We start from the raw sequence: 23,476 nt of genomic DNA on the forward strand, positions 1-23,476 counted from the left end.
ATATTCACAAGCAGTGAGTACCACCGTGTCCTAATTGGACTTTAACTTTGTTGGTGCAACAGGAAAAGGGGGGCAGCTTGTCACCTATAGATCAAAAATAATTTTAAGCATATCAGTCTCCAAATTAATGGACAGTCATATCATTGTATTGTATAGGAAGAATTATACTTTTAATGTCATCATACTTAACAGTGACCCATCAGATTGTCATCAGTGTCCGTATATATTTTGGAAGATGATTTATCTTTTTCTGACGCCATGCTTTAAAGTAAGACATCTGTAAACACAGACATCTACTGTTGGTACATTTAGTTTGACAGTTTATATGACAGGGACAATGTGCATTTAAAACTTGAAATAATTGAACTTCACTCTAAATTGCTGATAGTGTAATTATGTATCAAATTCAGGTCTATTTCATGGAATATTCCTACCTGTAGGCCTAGCTGATACTGCAGTTATCCTGTAAGAAGTCCAAGGTAGACTTACTGGTGTGTGTGATGGTGATTTATCTACTTTTGACAATGTCCTTCCTTTTCCCCATTGTCATTAATACACAGGTCATCTTACACAGACCCAGTACATCAGAGTCTTTATTTACAGTTTAGTTTGTTGTTGTTTGTTGACATAGTTGTACAAATAGATGAACATACCAGGTTATGTTGTAGCATGTTGCTCTGTGCTGGTCAGGTGACAAAACTGTGTGACCTCACTGTCACTCTGTCACCTGTGTCCCTACTATACAACCCCCTGTGCAGCCAATGACTGCCACCAAGTGTTCAAAAATAATACATCAATACTGCAATGTAGAAACATTATGTTAAGTAAAAGTTCGGAATTCAAAATTTAGTTGAGTAAAAGTACAAAAGTAATTGGCATAAAAATGTACTTAAAGTACCAAAAGTAGAAAGTACTCATTATGCAGAATGTCCCATTTCACAAGTTCTAAAATGTATAAAATCTTTTGAAAATAGACGATCTACAAGCTCACAATGCGTCGCATCACGACACATTGTGAGCTTGTAGATCGGCTAGTTTCAAATGGCCGAAATATATATATAGGGCTGAAGTGGTTAATGTATGTTTTGTGATAATAATCAAAATCTACAAAGAATTCTCAAGTTTTCATATAATAGTCGTCGAGTAAAAGTACAATATTTGCCTCTGAGGTGTAATGGAGTAGAAGTAAAATTACTGAAATTGGAAATACTCCAGTAAAGTAAAAAATCACACCCAGTGTGAAGTGGGCGGTGTGGTCACAGTGGTCATCACAGTGATGGAAGTTCACTTAAAGAAAAGTAATATTGTGGACCAACCATTGTACACCCCTAACTTGTGCATAGTCCTATTTATAGGGCTATGCACATGTGTCATGTTTCACTAGCCAATCACAGTCCTGAATAGACTGTGATTGGCCAATCACGGTGCAGGGTTAGGGGGGTACACTGGTGGCCAATCACAGCGCAGGGTTGGGGGGGTGCAAAATCCAAACCTCACATATAGGGGCGGTTTCACCGCCCCAAAAAATACCTCAAAATTGTACTTAAGTACAGTACTTGAGTACATGTACTTCAATCTACTCAGCTTAAGCCTAAAAAAATCAAGTCAGTGCTGCTTTAGATCAGAACATTTTTCAGTTTTGACACTTTTTCAGTGGCAGAGCTGCAGAGAACCAAGTCCTCCTCAGGTTAGTTCAGCTTTACCTTCTCTGTCACTAACCAACCCAGGTAAGCTATCCCAATGGTTCTCAAATATAATCACATTTGAACTGGGTACGGCCCAAAAATAATTCATCCTTTACAGCAGGGGTCTTCAACAGGGGGTCCGGGACCCCTAGGGGGTCCTCAGAGTTACTACAGGGGGTCCGCCAAATCGTTGTGTGATACATATATATTTTTTACATTAACCACTTGAACCCTAGCATCGATTTTCTGAGGAGAACTTTAAAATAGCCGATCTACAAGCTCACAACCCCTCGCTTTGCGAGGCGTTGTGAACTTGTAGATCTGCTATTTTTTTGGGGCAAAGAGGTATAGGTGTAGAGGGAAAAAAGAGCAGCAAAAGAGCAGCAAAAAAGTTTAATCTGAAACACAATGTTATACAATATAGAGGGGGTCCCTGCTTCATCTCTCTCTCAGCTAGGGGGTCCTTGGCCTGAAAACGTTGAAGACCCCTGACTTACAGAATCTTACATATTCTGTTACATATCCCCCCCCCTGGGGGTCCCGACCCACAGGTTGAGAACCACTGGGCTGTCTAACCATCCTGTCACTATGACAACGAGTGCATGTGACCTGCCCCCCCCCCCCCCCCCCCACACAGGGGTGACTATTGGACCACTGTCAACGATATCGTCAACAACCATTGGCACACTGCACTGTCAATCATCCAACCGAGTCTGTCAGTCTGTCAGTGCTAACCACATTTTTGATAGATAGATTGATAAATAGATTGATAGATAGATTGATAGATAGATTGATAGATAGATAGATTGATAGATAGATTGATAGAAAGATTGATAGATAGATTTTTGATGGCATCGTGCCAAAATTAGAGGACGCCAGGTTGAAAGTGAAGGTTCTGTGAATAAAATGACACACTGCAGATAGGCCTACATTATGCTCAGAATCAGAATCAGAATCAGTTTTATTGTCACATCACAGGTTTACAAGGTAAAAAAGTGGGTGAAATTCATTTTAGTGCAGCTTAAAAAAACAACACCACAGCAGCCGTAAACGATGAACATGAACCATAAACATGAACCATGAACACCATGGCGCTAAACGATCCCTCATATCAAGAGTTGGGTGGGGGGGGGGGGGATGGAATGGAGTAGAACGGGCAAAAAAAGCACTGCTCTCACGCTCTGCCCCCAGAGGGGGGCAGAGCGTGGGAGGAGCAAAAAAAAGGGAGCCCAGGGGGGGGAGGGGGGAGGGGGGCGGGAGGGGGGAGAGGAGCAGGGACGCGAAGGCGTGTGGTGCAGGATATGTTACATGTGTGTATGTGTGTGTGTGTATATGGAAGCTTGGGATATGGCCTTGGTGTTTTCACCCAGTTCAGTAATCTTCTTCGCTGATGTCAAGAGCGTACGCTGGTGTTGAGCGATAAAACAGCGAGTATAGAGTATAGTATGCTACAGTGCATATAGAATATATTCATTCTATATTGCATATAGAATGCATTTAGGAGTAATGTCAACATTCAGTATCAGGTGCAGCAACTATCACTGCTGTGTAGGCCTGCTGTTCAACTAATGGTTACTATTAGTGGAACAGCAGGCCTACTACAGTCTAATAGTTTTCATCTTCCTACAGTGTGTGTGTGTGTGTGTGTGTGTGTGTGTGTGTGTGTGTGTGTGTGTGTGTGTGTGTGTGTGTCCGATGGCGAGTCTGCCTTGCTGAAGGGGTCCTGTTGCCTTGGAGGGTTAAAAAAAAAACTAAAACATCACCACAAAAACAAATAGTTCCCCATCATTACATGAAAAGAACAACCAATACAGCAGTGTTGATTTTGTCGACTAAAACTATGACAAAAATGTTGGTCGACTACCTTTTTTCACTGACGAAAACTAAATAAAAACTAAATCAAAGCTAAGGTATGATGACTGAAGCTAAGACTAAATATACTGACAATTTCGTCAACAAATAAAAACTAGACAAAAATGTTAGTGAGGGATCTAGTGGAGAAGAGATCCAGTAGAACTAAGACTAGTGGAGAAGAGATCCAGTAGAACTAAGACTAGTGGAGAAGAGATCCAGTAGAACTAAGACTAGTGGAGAAGAGATCCAGTAGAACTAAGACTAGTGGAGAAGAGATCCAGTAGAACTAAGACTAGTGGAGAAGAGATCCAGTAGAACTAAGACTAGTATGTTTGGTTGCGCTCAGGTGTTGCGCTCTGAAAATAGCTGATCTACAAGCTCACAACGTGTCGCGCTGCGACGCGTTGTGAGCTTTTCAGCATCATGCAACCAAGTGTAAAATCAGCCGTCAAGGCACCATCAAAATACGTTTTAGTCGACTAAATCAACTGTAGATTTAGTCGACTAAAATCTTATATTTAGTCGAAGTAAAACATTTCAGATGACTAAAATATGACTATAACTAAATGGAATTGTATTCAAAAGACTATGACTAAATCAACATTTGCTGTCAAAATCAACACTACTGCCTTTATTCACATTATTTATTAAAATAACACTTCATATCACTTTATCTTTTGAGATCTTTCCTCATTCTTTTCGGGTCCAAACCCTTAGTAATGCAAATGATTTCGAGGTCAGAGTTGACAATCATAGTAATCTTCAAGGTTAACTATTTGGGCTGTATTTTTGACAACAAACTCAGAGTTGAAAAGTGAAATGTGATCAAGAAAGTCAAATGTGTACTGTATGTGACAGGCAGGTTGTGTCCCCCCCCAAAAAACTAAATGATGAATGAATCCAACATATTATTAGCATAGATAATGTGTAAACAACAAACAAACAAAAATAAATGTAATTTACACAACACTGATGACAGTGCTGTCAAACACACCTATGAAGCCATCAAAACTGTTGCATCACTTGGAGCCACTTTACTAAACCCAGTGGAAAACTTCCAAACTACTGTTAGTCTCAATTCAATCTCTCAAAGATCAACAACAATTTGTATGGGGAGGTCCTGTTTGTCTATATGTCTCAATTAAGGGGTCCTTGGCCTGAAAAACGTTGAAGACCTGCTGTAAACTATTTTTAATGACATTTAAGTAACTGACAACGACAAAACACATACTGTATACATGCACTCATTGTCTGATATTGATACAAACAGCCATCATGACAGTTCATCTTAACAGAGCTGTGTGAATACATACTGAATAATGATGTTCAACTCTTGTGGACAAACTGTCACTAAATGAATATGTTAAATCATTAAATAAAGTCAATAACATCAATTACCGCTAATCCGATCATTCTCCATGATTTCCTTTCAAGTCTATTGCAACCGGGCCGATTTACATTAACCACTTAAGACTGATGTACTTAGTTGACCCGAGTCCCCCAGGGTCTATACCAGGCCCCCTCCTTTTTTCCCTCTACACCAGATCTCTTTACCTAAAATAACCTAATAACACTACGCAACACAATGCGTTGTGAACTTGTAGATCTGCTTTCAACAAATGTTGGCCCCCCAGAATAGGGAGTCTAGGGTTGATGTGGTTCAGGGAGTAAGATCATGTTGAAGAATGATGTATAAACATTTGACCCAGACATGGCGGCTCACTGTCTTTTGTTTCCCTCAGGTGTTGTAAAAGGAAACGTTACAAACTCCCTCAGACTACAGGAGAAGAAGAAAACATCAACGAGAGACATTGTGAAAGCAAGACTTCTTCTGCGATACAGTGCATTCAGTTAGGAGCTGTGCTCATATTAGACTCACAGACATACAGTAATAACATTACTGTATGTTTTTTGGAAAATACTTTTTTAATGTTGTCAAATACTAGTCAAATACATGTATGTTTAAAAATATACAGAAATGTACAGAACATTAACATTTTGTAGAATTGTGTCGATATTGTAGATGGGGCACAGATGGGGTCTCATCCTCTGTATTGACGAAACATGCACACTTTATCCTGGCAAAGAAAAGGCATAGGATTAGTGTTGTGTATAAATGCAGATAACCACTAAAGCCCTATATACTTCGTCGTAGGAAGAATTGCATAACTTGCAGATGTACAAGCTTGCAGATTGGCTATTGTTGCAATTTTTTGAACATTTAGGAAGAAAAAAAAAATCTGGCCTAAAAGCATGCCCCAAAAAATAGGACAAATGTCCTATTTTTATCTCCAAGTTCACGACTAGTAATTCTCCCAGGAGCATACCTTTCTCTCACAGGCATCTGCTGGAAAGTTTCAGGCAAAGGTCGACCAAAGGTCTCTGGAAGGAAGAGAGTGGCCAGGGCAGACAGAAGAGCCAGAGAACCCAGCAATAGATATGGTAGAAACTTGTAGTATATACCTGCATATGGAGAAGAGCACATTTTAATGACTTAAAGAGGTGGTGCCATGGTTTTGCACCTTTTCTGTTTTTCATGTGTCTATGAGGTTGATAGAACTTCATTAAGCTGTTTTTAAGGTGTTTTTATGGTGTTTTATGTCTTCTCTGACTATTTTGAGTTTCTTCCTGGAGGCTGAAACCTTGAGGGTCAAACGTGCCAATAGAAAAACAGCACTTTAATGACACAGTCAAATTATACCCTCCCCCTCATTATCATAACATAACAGGTGTGGGCATGAGGAGGAGGAGGGACTAGGACAGGTGGGTGGTGCTAAGGTGGTGGAGGAGGTGCTAAGGTGAGAACCAGGTATACTTAATGAACTGGAGGCATGTCCACATAAAAACATAATTTTAACACTTTCTGTACAATTTTTTGAAAAAAATATTCCTCCTAGTATAACCATAATACCTGATGATTATGTTTTAGGGGGGAGGGAATCACTGAAAATCACGGCACCCCGTCTTTAATAGTTTAGTATGCAGCATGTGCATGGGAGTTCACAAGTGTTGAAGTACCATACTTCTGTCAGGAAACGTCTAATTAATTAACTAATTATTGCATATGGAGATAGCAATTACAGTTTGACTTGGTGGTACGCTTCTACTCTTGGGGATGCTCCCTGCAGCAGCTCTACACAGGGTTCCCACACATTTATATCAATAATATACCCCCCCACCAAGATAGAGCAGAATCTACACAGAAGGAGGCTGGGGTCGGAGGAGATCTTTTCCCATAGTAGCAGCAGCAGCAACAGTAGATTTGATGGGTCAGGAACGATGGAATAAGCTTCACTGCCATCAAGTATAAGTCAAACTATTCAAGAATCTATGTAGATCTTAAAAATCCCAACCGTAGACCTGTGTCATTTGATGGTTGTCTGCACCATCGGTGTGTGAATGGGTGAAAGTAACACACTTTGTAAGGCAACTTGGATAAAGGCGCTATAGAAATGCAAGACCATTTGCCAAGTACTGTGTCATATTGTTACACTTTTCTGTGCCAGTAACTCACTTCGGAAGTATCTGTTCAGATGCAATAGTAGTTATTACTAGTAATAGTTATTACTCTTTGACAGAGTAGAAGTTGACATTGCAGATATATATGGACGGAAACGTACTCAGTTGCATGACGTAAGGAGCAAGGATACCGCCCACTTTGGAAACCATGGAACAGGTGCCAACAGCTGTGTTTCTGATGACTGTTGGGTACAGCTCTCCGGTGTAGGCAAAAATCAGTTGGAAACTGTTGGAAATGCACAATTTACCCAGCATCTCCAGTGTTATGGACAGGTTAGGTAGACCTAAGCAAACAGGAGAATAGAAGAGAATAAAGTAGAATAGATGCATGTATCTATCTATTTTGATATCTTGTATGTGTGTTATGCAGAAAAATCTTTACGCGGCGGATAAAAGCATGAAATTTGATACAGATGTCCCTTGGGTCATCCTAGAAGGGGTGCCCAAAAAAAATCTTAAACAGGAAGTGAGTTATGGACAAAATTCTAAATGGCCACCTAAACTGTTGACCGTGGACTCAAAAGACACCAAAATAATCTCCAAAAAGCATAACATGTGGCACACATGTCCCTTGGGTCATCCTAAGACATCCTAGAAGGGGTGCCCAAAAAAATCTTTAACAGGAAGTAAGTTATTGACAAAATTGAAAATGGCTGCCTACAGTCTTGGTGATTGACTCAAAAAGCCTATATAATCTCCAAAAAGCTTACAATTTGGCACATAATTATGTCCCTTGGGTCATCCTAACACATCCTAGAAGGGGTGCCCAAAATAATCTGAAGATGATGCAAGATACCTAAAGAATCTCATAAAATTCATAAAATGTGGTACAGTACAAATGTCCCTTGGGTGATCTGAACGCATCCTACAAGGGGCGCCCAAAAAGGTTTTAAACAGGAAGTGACCGCCTAAAGCAGTTGACTAAAGCAGTTGACACAATAGAAAACATAAAAGTGTATAATTTGGTACGTACATTGAGTGCTTCTTAATATATCCTAGAAGGGGTTATTTATTTGTTTGTTTGCTTGTTTATTAAACTTTTTAGGAAGGGACCATGTTGAAGAAATTCTAAATGGCTGTTTAAACAGTTGACCACGGCAGTCTGCATATTATGTAGACTCAATACGGCAGGTTATGCAGTGCATAACCTGCCGTATTTTGTAGTCTACCTTCTGTTTTCATTTACACTCTACATCATCTTATTTATTGAACTTTCTGCATTCTTTTTCTATTTTACTCTTTGAATCTTCTTTATTTATCTAACTCTCTGCATATTCTTATTTATTTTGCACTCTACATCTTCTTGCTTGTTTTACACTCTTATCTTCTCATGTATTTTCTTCTTGATCATTACAGTTTTTTTTGTGATTAGTGTTTAGTAACTACATGTATTCATGTGAGCCATTTCGCAATTACCAGCACATTGGCATAATGCTCTGCAAGGTAACCCAGCATCCCGGCATCTACACTTTCTTGAACAGAAGGGCTCAGCTTTGCAGTCACACTTGAGTTCTCTACAAACTAGGGGCGGCCATAGCTGAGTGGTTAGTGAGCCCGCCTAGGGAACCAGAGGCCCTGGTTGCCCCAGGTTCGATTCCAGGCTATCCCAGCATATGTGCCGATGATATGAAATTTGTCCCTGAGCAAGACTCTTAACCCCAATTGCTCACAGGTTCTCATTGGAAACAAGACCGCAAGGACTTTCATGAACGACCTGTTAAAAGGAATTATCCTTATCCTTATCCTTAAGCAGCCTCTGGCAAGAGTGTCCATAAAGGTGTCCACGAATCAGCAACTTTAATACATCCATATTCTTCAGGAGATGGTAGAGATTGCATAGCTTTCAGGCTTCTGGACCAAATGCCAGATTGGCAAACTGCTCGATTTGAATGTTGTAGCAGTGCAGCCCGTGTGGGAGGAGTGTTTTCCATTGAGAGACATTTAAAACTTTTTTTTGGCACCCCTTAGGATGCATTCCGATCACCCAAGGGACATTTGTACAAAATGTCATGCTTTTATGAGATTCTTTTTTTATGAGTGTCTTTTGCATCATCTTTCAACACTGTACACGGCCATTTTCAATTTAGTCAATAACTCACTTCCTGTTACAGATAATTTCAGGCACCCCTTCTAGGATGTCTTAAGATGACCCAAGGGACATGTATGCCAAATTGTATGCTTTTATGAGATTCTCTATTTGTCTTTTGAGTCAATCGATAACACTGTGTAGGCGGTCATTTAAAATTTTGGCAATAAATCACTTCCTGTTTAAGATTTCTTTGGTCACCCCTTCTAGGATGTCTTAGGATGACCAAAGGGACATGTGTGCCAAATTGTATGCTTTTATGAGATTATTTTGGTGTCTTTTGAGTCAACGGTCAACAGTTTAGGTGGCCATTTTGAATTTTGTCCATAACTCACTTCCTGTTTAAGGTTTTTTTTGGGCACCATTTTTTTAGTCCCTCAAGGACGTTCATGAAAGTCCTTGAGGGCTTGTTTCCAATGAGGGCCTGTGAGCAATTAGGGGTTAAGAGTCTTGCTCAGGGACTATGTATGTATTTGTGTACATATGTGCATGCAAGTGCTTCACATTACTGAATATACAGTATATCCAAAATTTGCAATGATTAGCAGAATATCTACGCACACAAAAATGCACGCACGCACAAACACACTTCGGACTGGCATTGGTTTTATTTGGCATTAATGCCAAGTTAGCCACTCTTGGAGCCTGGCCTTCCTCTTTTAGATAGGATTACGTCCCAAAGCTGTATGGAATGCTGTTAAGGATGACATTTTGTTTCATCTTTAGACTGAGAAGGAGTAGTCTTGTAACTTCCAACATTCATTAGTTTCCTATGATAAAGTCCCTACAGTCACCTTGTGGCACCAGTTGAATGCAGTACAGCATTCCTCCTCCCAGAGCCATACTGAGTGCCAAAGACAGCCGCCTGGGAAGATACTGCAGCGCCAGCCAGCTGGAGACGGACGCCGGCAACCCCACGGCTGCCGAGATGAAACAGTTGAGAAAGCCGTCGCCGTGGAGACGGGATGTGTTCAGGGACAGAGCAAAGTAGCCAGTGTTTATAGAGAACCTGGGAGGGACACACAGGTGTGTGTTTAATTTCTCCCTATAGATTCAGAACATTCACTAGAATACAGACCAAAACTGTACACTGTTTTGAAGCACACACTCATAACTGACTGTTATTACTGAATTTCCACAGATTCCCAATAATGAGACTCTTTGCCAACCCCTTCAGCTTTTGTTTTTAGTTGCTATTCTGTGAATTTGCAGTCTTTTAGCTTGAAAAAAATAAGTACAATTAGTGATTTTCGCAGGTCAAACCCCCCAAACATCCCCACTGACATGCGCTCGCATATTCACACAGACAAAAGGCACCCTCCCTTTTCCCTTTGCTACCGTCGGTCACAAGAGTGTCTGAATACACACACACGGTGACCCACTCTGAGACAGGTGACACATACTCAGTGGTGGAAAAATACTCAAAATGTGTTAAGACCCCTACACCCTACACACTGTACGATATTTGACCCAATTTCACTGTCGGGGATATTTTGTTCGCCGACAAAACCACCGATCTCAGTCAAGATGGGGCGTTCCTCGGCGAGGTGTTGATCACGCAGGTATGCATCTCTGAACAGTATTGCCAGATTTTGCGAGAGAAATAAGCAACCAGGTCTATGATAACAAGCCCAACAAAAGCGACTAGCATGAGCACTTTAAACTTATATGCAAATTAAATAGCTGATCTACAAGCTCACAACGCGTCACAGCAATTTTCAAAGAAAAAAAACAACATTAAGAAACACGGCCAAATAAGCAACTATACTTTGGAAATAAGCTAAAAAAACGCAACCACCAATATTTTTTACAAGCAACTCGCTTATAATAAGCGGACACGGCAACGCTGCTTCTGATCTGAATTGCACCGTGGTTGACATTTTGAAAGTAACGTTTGTTTCAGAGAGAGAGAGAGAGACATACAGAGAAATAGAGAATGATTTAATGTCAATCATTAGTGTTCTGTCTCGGTCTCGCGCATATATCACGGGAGCCTTTCACGTTTTCGTGGGACGTTTGGAATAAAACACAAATGTATGTATTGGGTCGGGATCACATCGTGGTGAAATATCTTGCAATGAGTGATCCCCTGTCGCCGACCAATCAATCGTGCGAGAACCACAACGATATATAGCCCGATTTCAAGAGAGAAACTTGTGCAATCTGTTTTCTCGCCGACCATTTCAAATGTCGGGCAGTGTGTAGGGGCCCTTACTTAAGTAAAAGTATCAATACTGCAATGTATAAATACTCCGTTACAAGTATAAGTCCGGAATTACAAATTTACTTGAGTGCAAGTACAAAGGTATTGGTATCAAAATGTACTTAAATTACCAAAAGTAGAAAGTACTCATTATGCAGAATGTCCCATTTCAAGTTTTCAAAATAATCTTTTGAAAATAGCAGATTTACAAGCTCACAATGTGTCGCATCACAACGCATTGTGAGCTTGTAGATCGGCTATTTTTAAATGGCCGAAATTGATATAAGGCTGTGGGTAATGTATGTTGTTTTTTAATAATAATCTAAATCTAAAAAGTGACTAGTAACTAAAGTTATCAATTAATTGTAGTGGAGTAAACGTACAATATTTGCCTCTGAGATGTAGTGGAGTAGAAGTAAAAGTACTGAACATTGGAAATACTCCAGTAAAGTAAAAGTACCTCAAAATTGTACTTAAGTACTGTTATTGAGTAAATGTACTTAGTCTATGTGTCTTAAGACATGCAAAAGAAGCACATACTTATAGACATACCCTTCTAAGGTGTGATAAGGTGAGTGCAAAACAACCTGTGGATACTCACCACACTAGGAAGAGTATGAGTGTTGTGTTTCTGGTTTTGGTGAACCTTAGCAGGTCTAGAACGCTGTGACGCTCCTCTGGGTCACATCTGTCCTTTGCCATGTCACTCTGCAGCAGTGGTGGAAAAAGCACTAAAATGTTTTACTTAAGTAAAAGTATCAATACGGCAATGCAGAAATACTCTGTTACAAGTAAAAGTCCGGAATTCTGAATTTACTTGAGTAAAAGTACAAAAGTATTGGCATCAAAATGTACTTAAAGTATGTAATGTATAAAACTCTTTTGAAAATAGTAGATCTACAAGCTCACAATGCGTTGCATCGCGACACGTTGTGAGCTTGTAGATTGGCTATGTTCAAATAGCCAAAATATAGATAGAGCGGTGTAAAGTGGTTAATGTTATGTTTAGTAATACAAATGTAAATCTAAAAACTAGTAACTAAAGTTTTCAAATGATTGTAGTGGAGTAAAAGTACAATATCTCTGCTGTCCGGCAGAAACCAGCTAACTTCAAAATTTTCATTTTTCAGGAAATGAACAAAAGTGGAGTTAGGAGGTTTTGTTCATCATTGATAAGAACAGCTGAATGAACCTCCAAGATCACAATGAGGTTGGCGGTAAAAGGGGGTGGAGCCTGGAGTCAGCAAAACCAGCTAACTCCGATGAGGTTAGCTGGTTTAGCAGAAAGATAGAGGATCCAATGGAGTTAGCTGGTTTTGTCAGAAGCGCTTTTTCATGCTTTTCATTGGTCCAACACACAGACGTAAAGGGTGTTCAATGCCCCTGATTTATGGAAAAAATGCAAAACCGTCAAAATGGAGTTAGCTGGTGTCTGCCGGACCTCTGAGATGTAAAAGTAAAAGTATTGAAAATTGGAAATACTCCAGTATTAGTAAGTAAAAATATCTCAAAATTGTACTTAAGTACAGAAGTAAATGTACTTAGTTACTTTACACCACTGCTCTGCAGAACACAAAGCATCAGCCTACCTCTTAGTTCATTGTGTATTCTCCCTCCATGCCAAAATGTTATGTGTCTACGGCTGTCATCAAAGACAAATTTGAAGTCAATCATAATGGTGGCTGTCTATATGTGAACATAATGTTAGATGTAGCAGGGCCCTTTATACTGCGTCTATTAGGCTTCATGCCTTGCACTCCAAAATGTCTGTGCACAATGCTTTTTGAAGTGTTTTTGATGACACCTCTGGTAGCTACATGGTCATTACAGCATATGTTAGAAATGTGATTCCCAGTGTTGGGGCCAGAAAATTGGGATTACAAATAGTATTTTATAGTGTTTAGGGAAGTGTTCACACAACTGTATGTGGAATGGTTACTGTGAAAAATATGCAAGTGAAAAATTATACATATTAGAAAAAAGTATAGGGGGAGACCGGAGACAAAAGTAACAGGGGACAAAAGTAACACACTCAATAATTATAATTAGAAATAAGCTAGAGAGGTGAGACTTCTTGTGCACATGCTCAGTAGGGTCCTCTCTCTGCCTATGAAAGGATAGAATGATCATTTCATCTCAGCAGAAGTTTAAAAAAAAAAACTGATTTTGAGGTGTAAACATATTTTTTTTTAGTGTACGGTATTTTCCTTCTGCTTTCTAAAGATAAGATGTCAGCTGATTTAAACTTAGATGAATTGCATCTCTATGTTATTGGTCACAAATTAACGTCAGCAGCCTATGCTAGTACAGGTGTTTCTAGCTAGAATAGCTGTTTCTTATAACAAAAGATGACTAGGATATTTCAAGTACTCTGTGAATTATGAAGGCAAATATAAAAAGTGTTACTTTTGTCCCCGATCTCCCCTAATTGAAAAGGTTAAATAGTATGACTTAAAGTCAACTTACATCATAACCTTCAAGGATGACCTGCGGAGCCTCTACGTTGTTCTTCTTAGCAGCTTCTTTCAGTACGGCCTCAGCCTCCTCTATTCTTCCCTGGGAGATCAGCCATCGAGGAGACTCTGGGATGAACCTGCCTCGCAGGTAGGAGAGAGAAGGTCCACACTTTGGTTATGGAACACAGTAGAGAGAGGTTCACGCTCAAACAGTCAGAAGGGCTTCACCTCAAAAGCAATTCATGGTCCCATACAGTCTTCAAAAAACTAAAATAACCTTCAAATCTATACTGAAAATGTTATAATTTAGTCATTAAGCAGTTCAGTTTCATCTTCAAAGAAGGATACCAGTTAAACGTGACTGATATTGTATTTCTAACGCGTGGCGGGGGCCGTGTTTTCTTTTTATTCCTTTTTTCTGTAATTTTTTTTGAGGAAAATAAACAAATAAATAAAATAAAATAACATAAAATAAATGAAAAGTAAGTAATTGAAAAAACACGGCCCCTCACACATTAGAAGGACAATTTGTCACCAGAACAAAGGACGGGTGTTTTCAATGAATCCATCATGGTTAAAATGGAGTTACAATGGGTTTGTATAGGAAGGGGGCGTGTCAGATAAAATGAATATCAAATATCTAAATACTGAATCAAGCAACTTCTAGGGTGCTCACATAAGCCTGAGTAGACGTAAAAATGACCCCAAACATGTTTGAAAGTGAAATATCCCTTTAAGAATTCAGTACCTGTTCTTTTTCTCCTGTAAAATGAAATAAAAAGTTATAAAATAAATACATACATAAATAAAAGAAAAAGCCTTTAGAAATGTAATTCATAAAAGAATGAAAGAAACTATTAGCATCTATACTACAGTGAGCTGTCACAGGTAATAGTGATAATATTAAGTCCCCGATATTATGAGTAAAAAACTGGTGGCCCGGGGGCCAAATGCGGCCCCACCTTCACTTAATGCGGCCAGCAGGTTAATATCGGAATACTGATATATTATTGATTTCAGCTGTTACGATTCACTCTATATTAGTAGCTTAATGGCTAGTATTACATTTCTAATGTCTTTTTTTATGTCCAATGTATTGTATTGTATTTAAGTTCATAAAGCATGCATTTCAAATTAAACAAATTTAACTTTTCAGGATTCCAATTCAGAAATATTAGAAATAGCCAATTTACAAGCTCAAAACGTGTCTCAATGCAACGCGTATTGAGCTTGTAGATCGTACATTTTTCTACTTTTGCCTGATAGAATGGCAAAGTACGGCATTAATTTACGAAAAATGATAAAATAGGGAGATAAGAGGTGTCTGACCGACAGTATTATGTAATGTGGTCCTCTGGATTGAGTGTGGAAATATAGTGGCCCTCTCCATATTCAAAGTTGCATCACTCCTGACCTAAACAATATCGATATGCAAAGTATGTCTAATGTATCATTTCATTGCATTCCTAATGCTGGAGTCGCCGAAAATAGCAGATCTACAAGTGCTGTGAGCTTGTTGATCAGTTATTTTCAGCCATGACTGAGCCATTACATTCAGCACATTCCCATCCAGTCTCAACATGTGAGTTAGCCTGGTTCCAGACCATAGACCCCGCCCACTCTCCGAGTGGACCGCCCCTCTTGGTCTGGTGTTGTGATGTGAACCTATAGGATTTATTCGGTACAAAAAGTACCGTCCAATGAGAGTCGGAGGTGGGGGTGGGTCTAACGACAAGCCAATCAGCGAATATCAGCTAAAGCAAGCTGTGCGATAGAGACACACGGGGACTACAAAATTCACGCCCACTTTTGAGACAGCGCCGCTACTCGAGGTCCGTTAGAACGATGAACTGCAGCCGCCAATGCATTCCCTATGAGAGGATATGAGAGTTAGCCTACTTTTAAAATTATCCTGCATTAACTGAAGACGATATTGATTTAAATAAAAATATGTTTCCAAATGTATGGAGTGTTTTTGTCAACAATCTTCTTGTTTTCTTAATAGTTGATGTGTTTCACATTTAATTTGCCACTTTAACGAGTTACCCATAATGCTAACACAGCAGAGGGTAGACAGCAGACGGGCATTTCAGTGACATCACTGTCTTTACGAGTGCCGAGCGCCGACCAGTGGCGTACGCACTGTAGAGGCAGGAGAGGCGGTCGCCTGCCCAACTAAGATCTCGCCTCCCCTATAAAAAAAAAGGGACCCGAAAATGGGTCATTGCGTGCTTAATGTCTTCAAAGTCACACACCCAACAAGCTTTGAACTGATTGGACCTTCTGTTCCAGAGATAATGACCAAAACCTATTGAAAACGGCCACTTTCGCCAGTTTTCTGGGTAGTGAAAACCTCAAGGGATGCATCCGTGACGTATACTTAAACTCTTGATCTCCGATGCTAGCGGTTTTGACATACTGATGGAGTATATTATAGTATATTGTGGGTAGTATATCAAGATGAAAGATATGGGACATTAAAAAGGACAAATTAAACAAATGGGACAGATTATTAGAACACAACAAAAATCGCTACAGCCTCAGTAGTTAACCAGTGAAATGACGGTATTTTACAATGCCTCTCATAGAGATTGCATTGAGAGCTGCAGTTCATCGTTCTAACGGACCCCGAGTGTCAAAAGTGGGCGTGGATTTGTAGGCCTTCCGCTTCCGGCCGTGTGTCTCTATGACGTCAGATATAGGCGAATCCCCTCCCCCTTGTAATCGCCAACACTGGAGCCAATTTCAGACTGAAGCTCCACGCAGCTTCAGGCTGATAATCAGGCTACATGTGAGTAGTTGTTACATACCTAAGACAAAAGCAGCCATATTGTTGGAGAGCTGGCCCAAAGCAATGATGAAGAAGAGGATAGAGAACACCGTCCACGAGGGAGAGAAGATTTCGACAAAGGTAAAAAGTGTCTGGACTGCCATGCTTGCAAACATAACAGGCTTCCTTCCAAACCTTAAAAAAAAAAAGGAGACAAAATTAGCCAACATGTGTTTTGTTTCTCTTTTTTTTCGCAATTTACATGTTTACTGGAGTATTTCCAAATGTCTATACTTTTACTTCTACTCCACCACATTCTCAGTTTACTCCACTACAATTATTTAAAACCTTTAGTTACTAGTTACTTCGATAGCATGTTATGTGGAGAGATGCCAGGTCATTGTTGACCTGGCATCCTATAGTGTGTGTTGTTTCAATGTAGGCCGATGATAGGTTCTTGGTTTCTGTATGTATTAGTTACTATTAGATTAGTTTACTTATGTATTACTTTATTATTAGATTACATTTTTTATGCATTGATGTTTTACGGTATGTGTATTATGATGTATTATCTTGTGTCCTTGATTACTGTAAATCTCTCTGGATTAAGTGCGTCTGCTAAATGCCTAAACTGTAAACTGTTTGTAGATATAAATTATTATATTAAAAAACATACATTAACCACTTTAGCACTATTTTATACCTAGGCTATTTGAAAATAGCCGATCTACAAGCTACAAGCTAGTAGATCTGCTATTTTCAAACATGTTAGTACTTTTACTTTTGGTAATTTAAGTACATTTTGATGCCAACACTTTTGTACTTTTACTCAAGTCATTTTTTAATTCCGGACTTTTCATTGTAACAGAGTATTCTACATTGCAGTATTGCTACTTTTGTTTAAGCAAAACATTTGATTACTTTTTCCACCACTGACAATAACCAACATACATCTGGATCATTTTATCAAAAGAGGCCTTTGAGCAGTTATAACATTTAAAAAAAAGTTTGTTATTCTACTAAAACATTATCTAGAGGTGGTACTTTCACCCAACATACACGTCCACAGATAAAAATAAGTTCTCTTCTTGTTAATAGGCCAGCCATACACATCTGGAAAAAGGGTCAAACTGTTAGTTATTATTGGTGGATTATAAACCAGATAGACCAACGATAACACAGGATAACTGAAGGTCAAAGGGTGCAGTCACATGACCATGACTCCTTATGTCACACATGGGCAGTGGAGGACAGTAACGGTGTATATTTACTTGAGTACTGCACTTAACTCATTGAGTGCCAGAATTATTGTCTCCGCCAGGCCGAAAGGCATGGCGAGAGAGTATGTTTTCCACCCCGTCCGTCCGTCGTGTGTCCGTGTGTCCTTGTGTCCGTGTGTCCGTCTGTGACCAGCTAATCTCCGCCACCGTTGGCTTGATCGCAGCGAAACTGTGCACACAGACTCCCTGGATGCCAATTCCGAACTTCTCCCCCAAATTTTTCACATGGGCCTTTTATAGCGCCACCAGCAGGCCGATTTGTGCAAAACATATTTTTTGACAGTACTCCTACAGATTTTGTCCAAAAATATCGCAAATCGGTACACAGTATCTCTATAGTCATTAAACAAAACGGGTCTTTCAGATTTTTCATATTCCATCCTGATTGGCTAAAAATGGCTTCCAAAGTTTGCAGGAGTGCTTTGTTTTCAACAAAATGCCTCAAATCATGAACACAGCATGCAATTTCCGTGAAATTTTGCACGCATATTTCCACTATGCCGAGGAAGAAATGCCACTTGAAAATTTTCAAATCAGCCTCATGGTGGCGCTATAACAGGCCGATTCGTGTTTTTACTTATAACTGCACCGATCTGTGTAAAAGTTTGTATGCGCACTCCCTAGAGGTCAAGGAAAAACCTTTGCCGTGCATTTTTTACATTTGCGCCACCAGGAGGCCGAATTTTTTTATATTACTTCTTCCGATTTTATCCAAATTTCATGCAAATCGGTACACATGATCTCCATAGTCATGTGATCAAGACGGATGTGTTTGATTTTTCATATTCCATCCTCATTGGCTAAGATTGACATCTAAAGTTTGCAGTAGTGGCTTGTTTTGAACAAAATTCCGCAAATCATGAACGCACTGTCCGATTGCGGTCAAACTTTGCACGCACATTCACACTATGTTGAGGAACAAATGCCACCCTTTTAACATTGGCCTGTTATAGCGCCACCAGCAGGTCTAATTTAGCAAAACTTTTATTTTTGCACAAAATGCCTCAAACCATGAATGCTGTGTCCGATTGCCGTGCAAGGCCTAAGAACAAATGTAACCCTTTAAACATTGGCCTATTATAGCGCCACCAGGAGGCCACAATAACTTACCTGACCTGGTGGAGACCTGTGCTCCGAGGAGCACTTTTTCTAGTTAATATCTATTTCTGGTCATTACAATTTTTATTTTTTTATTTTTTCAAAGTAAAGGAAGCGAGATACAGGCTTTTTCAGTTATAAGTTAAACAAGGAGTGGATGGAGCTGCAAATTCTCAGATAATGATATATTGGGTTCAGGAAGAAATGTTATTATTATTATTATTAGTTTTTTTTAGTTTTTTTTCTATTTTTTTCAAAAACACGTGAAACACGTTAATGGCACGTTGCACCATAGCGTTAAAACACGTGAAACACGTTAATGGCACTCAATGAGTTAAGTACATTTTATGAGTATCTGTATCCGAGTATTTTTTTGGTTTACTTTTTTGATTACTTTCACTCCACTACATTTCAAAGACAAATATTTTACTTTTGACTCCACTGCAACTCTAGGACGGCTGGGAAGTACTCAGGGTTGCATTGCTCATGGGACGGCCTTGCACACCGTGCAGGAACCTATTTGAACAGGAGCACGCGCGCAGGCACATGCATGGATTTAAAACAACTTAAAATTCACACCTCAACAAAGTTAACAAAGGCTGCCGACCGCCGGTTGTCACACCAGCATGAATTAGGATTAACATAGGAATGAATGAGCCTAGATGCATATCAATTGTCCATTGTGTGACCTGTATTGTAGGCGTTAAGCGACGTGCGCGTCACGTCATTACAATAGAGTGAAACCACATACCAAATCAGCATTGCAACACTGGAAGTACTAGGAAGTACAATTAATTTCAGGCCATTTCCCCACAAGCCTGAAGAGACGGAGGGTCATGGGTCATTATTAAATAACAAGACCAGGAGACCTGGTTCTGCCAGACCCAGAATGAAGTCCTAGTATGTAACACACCTACAAACCACTTTATACACTTAATTACATACTTGTGACATAATAATGATGTCATGAATAGTTTGTGACGAAAGGGGACGAAAGGGGGACAGACTTTTTTGGCTGGGGCCGGGGGACAAAGTGACCATGCCCTAGTGGTTGAAATCTGAATGGCCGGGCTTCGCACGACGTGTGTCCCTTCTATGCCCATGTATGGACAGACTTTTTTGGGGGAGACATTTTTTTTTTGGCTGGGGCCGGAGGACAAAGTGACCATGCCCATGTATGGACGAAACAGGTACAAAGCCTCATGTAAGCCCGACCCCTTGGGTCTGGCAATAATGCCATGGGTTTCAAATACCTGTCTGAGATCTGTCCAGAGAAGAAGGATCCACACAGAACTCCCAGTAAGTACACTGAGGAGGTGAACGGTTGTTTCCACTGGTTGCTGCATACCAGGTCAAACTGCAGGTTGAGAATTTACAGTAAAGAAAGATTGACACTTCCGGGTGCACCTTTGGTTAAAATAAAATTGCATTCACTAAAGCTATGGATTGTGTAGCGTTAACTTGAAAGTGTAAACACATGCACGCACACCAGTGGTGGAAAGTAACTAAGTACATTTATTTAAGTACTGTACTTAAGTACAATGTTGAGGTATTTGTACTTTACTGGATTATTTCCAATTTTCAATACTTTTACTTGTACTCCACTACATCTCAGAGGCAAATATTGTACTTTTACTCCACTACAATTATATGAAAACTTTAGTTATTAGTTACTTTGTAGATTTTGATTATTATTACAAAACATATAATTAAGCCCTATATACATTTCGGCCATTTGAAATTAGCCGATCTACAAGCTCACAATGTGTTGCGATGCCACGCATTGTGAGCTTGTAGATCTAATATTTTCAAAATATTTTATACATTTGAAAACGGGAAAACGGGAAAATTGGAAATGGGACATTCTGCATAATTAAGTGTATTGTGATAACTATATAGAGTATTTCTATATTGCAGTATTGATACTTTTACTTAAGTAAAAAAAATGAGATTTTTTTCCACCACTGATTCACACACACACGCACCACTGACCTCCGTGACGATGGTGGACTGGTAGATGTCTTGGCTGTAGCTCCATCCGTCCACACAGCTCTCCTGTCTCAGTTCAGTGAGGTTCACGTCCCGACCGGGGATGTAGCCCAGAGCAGACAGGTTCCTGACCTCGTCCAGTCTGTACCGGTGGCATCGGCTCTGCTCCTCCTGTCCGTTCACCACCTTGTCAAATATAATAACCTCTATTACAGTGCAATAAGCCGTATGTATGGTATGTATGGCGACTAGGGATGAACCCATATGGAAATCCTGGACCCTACTGATACCCATGTTTATAATTAACAATGTGACCGATAACAGATAGCCGCAAAATCGCAGGGGTCCTTGTGGGGGGGGGGGGGGGGGGGGGTACAAGGGGGTCCCCAGCAAAATTTGTTAATAAAGCGTTACAATAATTTTAACCCCTTTATCCATATTCTATACTTTGGCTATTCAGCAGATATACAAGTTCATAGCGCTTGTAGATCTGCATTTTTTTTCAAACCGTGAACATTTGTGCAAATCTATGAATATAGATGTTTTAAAGCGAACATTTGTACTCTTTGCTTCTAGGGGTCCCTGGAACAAAATATTTTGAGATGGGGGTCCGCGGCCAAATACAGTGCATATAATTTTTTTATGTCAATCCTTGACATAAAAAAGTTTGAGAACCACTGTCGTAAAGAACAACACACTGGCGTCAGGTGCTCACCTCTACTGGGATGATGGCCTTGCGCCACTCTGCAGTTAGGTTGACATCTGGAACCAGGCAGTGGTGGCGGGGGGTGTCAGCCAGGAAGATGACAGAGAACGCAGTGAAGCCATTGGGAATGGTGCTGAGACAGAGCAGGAAGAACACGGTCTGCTGGAAGCGTCCCCACTGTCCAAGGAAGGCTGTGGTCTCCTCGTAGTCCTTCATGGCCAAAGACCCAGGAGTCTGAGAATGAAGAGAATCAAGATTCAAGAATCTCCTCTTCTTGCGGACACTAAGGGCACTATTCTGTGGCACGCTATACCCCTACCCGTTAACCTTTACCCGTGATTTTCACACTGGAACACTTTCCTTTGACTGTTTTCTTATTTATCGTATTTATTTCCCCCCTAATGTTGGATGTGTTATGTGTGAAGTTGAGACACTCACCTGTCGTCAGGTATAAAGCTCTGGGTCGTGTTGTAGCGTGTGGTACAGCCTGCTGTGACAGTGAACTATTTCAAGTGAAACTCTGTGATCTGATGAGACTAACAGACAGTGAGTAAACAGTGAAGCCACACCTTGTTGGGTTTTGCTCAGTCAGCTTATATAGTATGAACATACTATACACACATGGGAGATTTACCCAAGAGATTTACCCCCCTAGCCCTGAGCTATAGGGGGGCCCCTGAGCTTGAGTCTCTGCGTGACTGACTCACTGTTATTTGCCCTGGAAAGCAACTGCAAAGTGCACTGTGCACGCGTGCTGAGTGTGACTTCAGAGGAAGGGATCCAAAAAGCAAGTGCAAAACAATAACATAATGTCATTATGTTATCTACACCGATTTATCTAAATGGGGCCCCTCATCTAAATTCATACAATAGCATCATATAAAACGTGACTCTATGGCCCTTTAAGAGATCCACCGATGACGCTATTGCCATGACTCTCAACACCGTCCTCTCGCACATGGACAACAAGCTGCTGAAGGACCAATGTGACTACAGCTCAGCATTCAACACCATTGTCCCAGCAAAACTTGACACAAAGCTCCGAGACCTAGGGCTACACCCAAGCATGTGCGACTGGATACAGGACTTCTTGTCCAACCGACATCAGGTGGTGAGAATGGGCAAGGGGCCTTACCGCAGTATCAAGAGTACCACCACCAGGTTCTGGTGCAGTTTTAATCCGGCTGCTGTCAGACTGCTGAATGAGGCATGAGCCTTGTTCAGCAGCCTGACAATAGGCGGCACTGTCCAGCTGGTCTCGGACCTTTTTTGCTCTTCTTGAACACACCTGTGGATTATACCAGGGACAAATGACTTGGACTTACAGTAGCTCTTCCTTGGACACACATGTGGACTACACCAGGTACAAGTGACTTTCTTTGTTTTGCTCTTCCTCATGGAACTACTTGCGGATTATACCAGGGTGAGTCCACCTTATGTGGATTATGCGGTCGACACGCACCTTAATCCCATGTGTAACGTAACTGACTTTTTTTTACTTTTATTAAGTTTTTTCTGTTTTTCTCTAAGCACCTTAACATCCATAAGTATATCATGCAAAGTAAACATTGCTGCTCTGCTCAGGCACCTTAGTCATATTTTTTATCTCAGGTACTAGTGTAAATATGTAGATAACTTGTTTGGCCTTTTTGTTGTTCTCGTTTGATCTCCTTCCCACTTGCCCCCCCCCCCCCGCCCCCCCTCTCTTCTTCCTCCCCCTCTTCTTTCTATGGAAATAACGTTGCGATGGGAACAATGTACGAAAACGAATTTCACCCACTTTTTTACCTTGTAAACCTGTGATGTGACAATAAACCTGGTTCTAAGTAT

General features: G+C 40.3%; 1 protein-coding gene across 1 annotated transcript in view; it reads right to left on the reverse strand.

Moving 5' to 3' along the window:
* LOC308078254 (organic cation/carnitine transporter 2-like) overlaps window positions 1-21,862 on the reverse strand; it is a gene marked incomplete at both ends in the record, with an annotated part of 28,380 nt that extends 6,518 nt beyond the window's left edge. Inside the window, 10 exons of the mRNA XM_080419375.1 lie at window positions 5,867-6,002; window positions 7,160-7,342; window positions 9,939-10,153; window positions 11,949-12,055; window positions 13,814-13,972; window positions 14,552-14,565; window positions 16,614-16,768; window positions 20,205-20,308; window positions 20,944-21,126; window positions 21,656-21,862. Coding sequence (XP_080275501.1) covers window positions 5,867-6,002; window positions 7,160-7,342; window positions 9,939-10,153; window positions 11,949-12,055; window positions 13,814-13,972; window positions 14,552-14,565; window positions 16,614-16,768; window positions 20,205-20,308; window positions 20,944-21,126; window positions 21,656-21,862 — 1,463 coding nt within the window. The remainder of the gene's footprint in view (window positions 1-5,866; window positions 6,003-7,159; window positions 7,343-9,938; window positions 10,154-11,948; window positions 12,056-13,813; window positions 13,973-14,551; window positions 14,566-16,613; window positions 16,769-20,204; window positions 20,309-20,943; window positions 21,127-21,655) is intronic.
* Between the last annotated feature and the right edge of the window lie 1,614 nt (window positions 21,863-23,476).

This window comes from Gymnoscopelus braueri (assembly GCF_963280865.1).
Source record: "Gymnoscopelus braueri genome assembly, chromosome: 22".
Lineage (NCBI taxonomy): Eukaryota > Metazoa > Chordata > Actinopteri > Myctophiformes > Myctophidae > Gymnoscopelus > Gymnoscopelus braueri.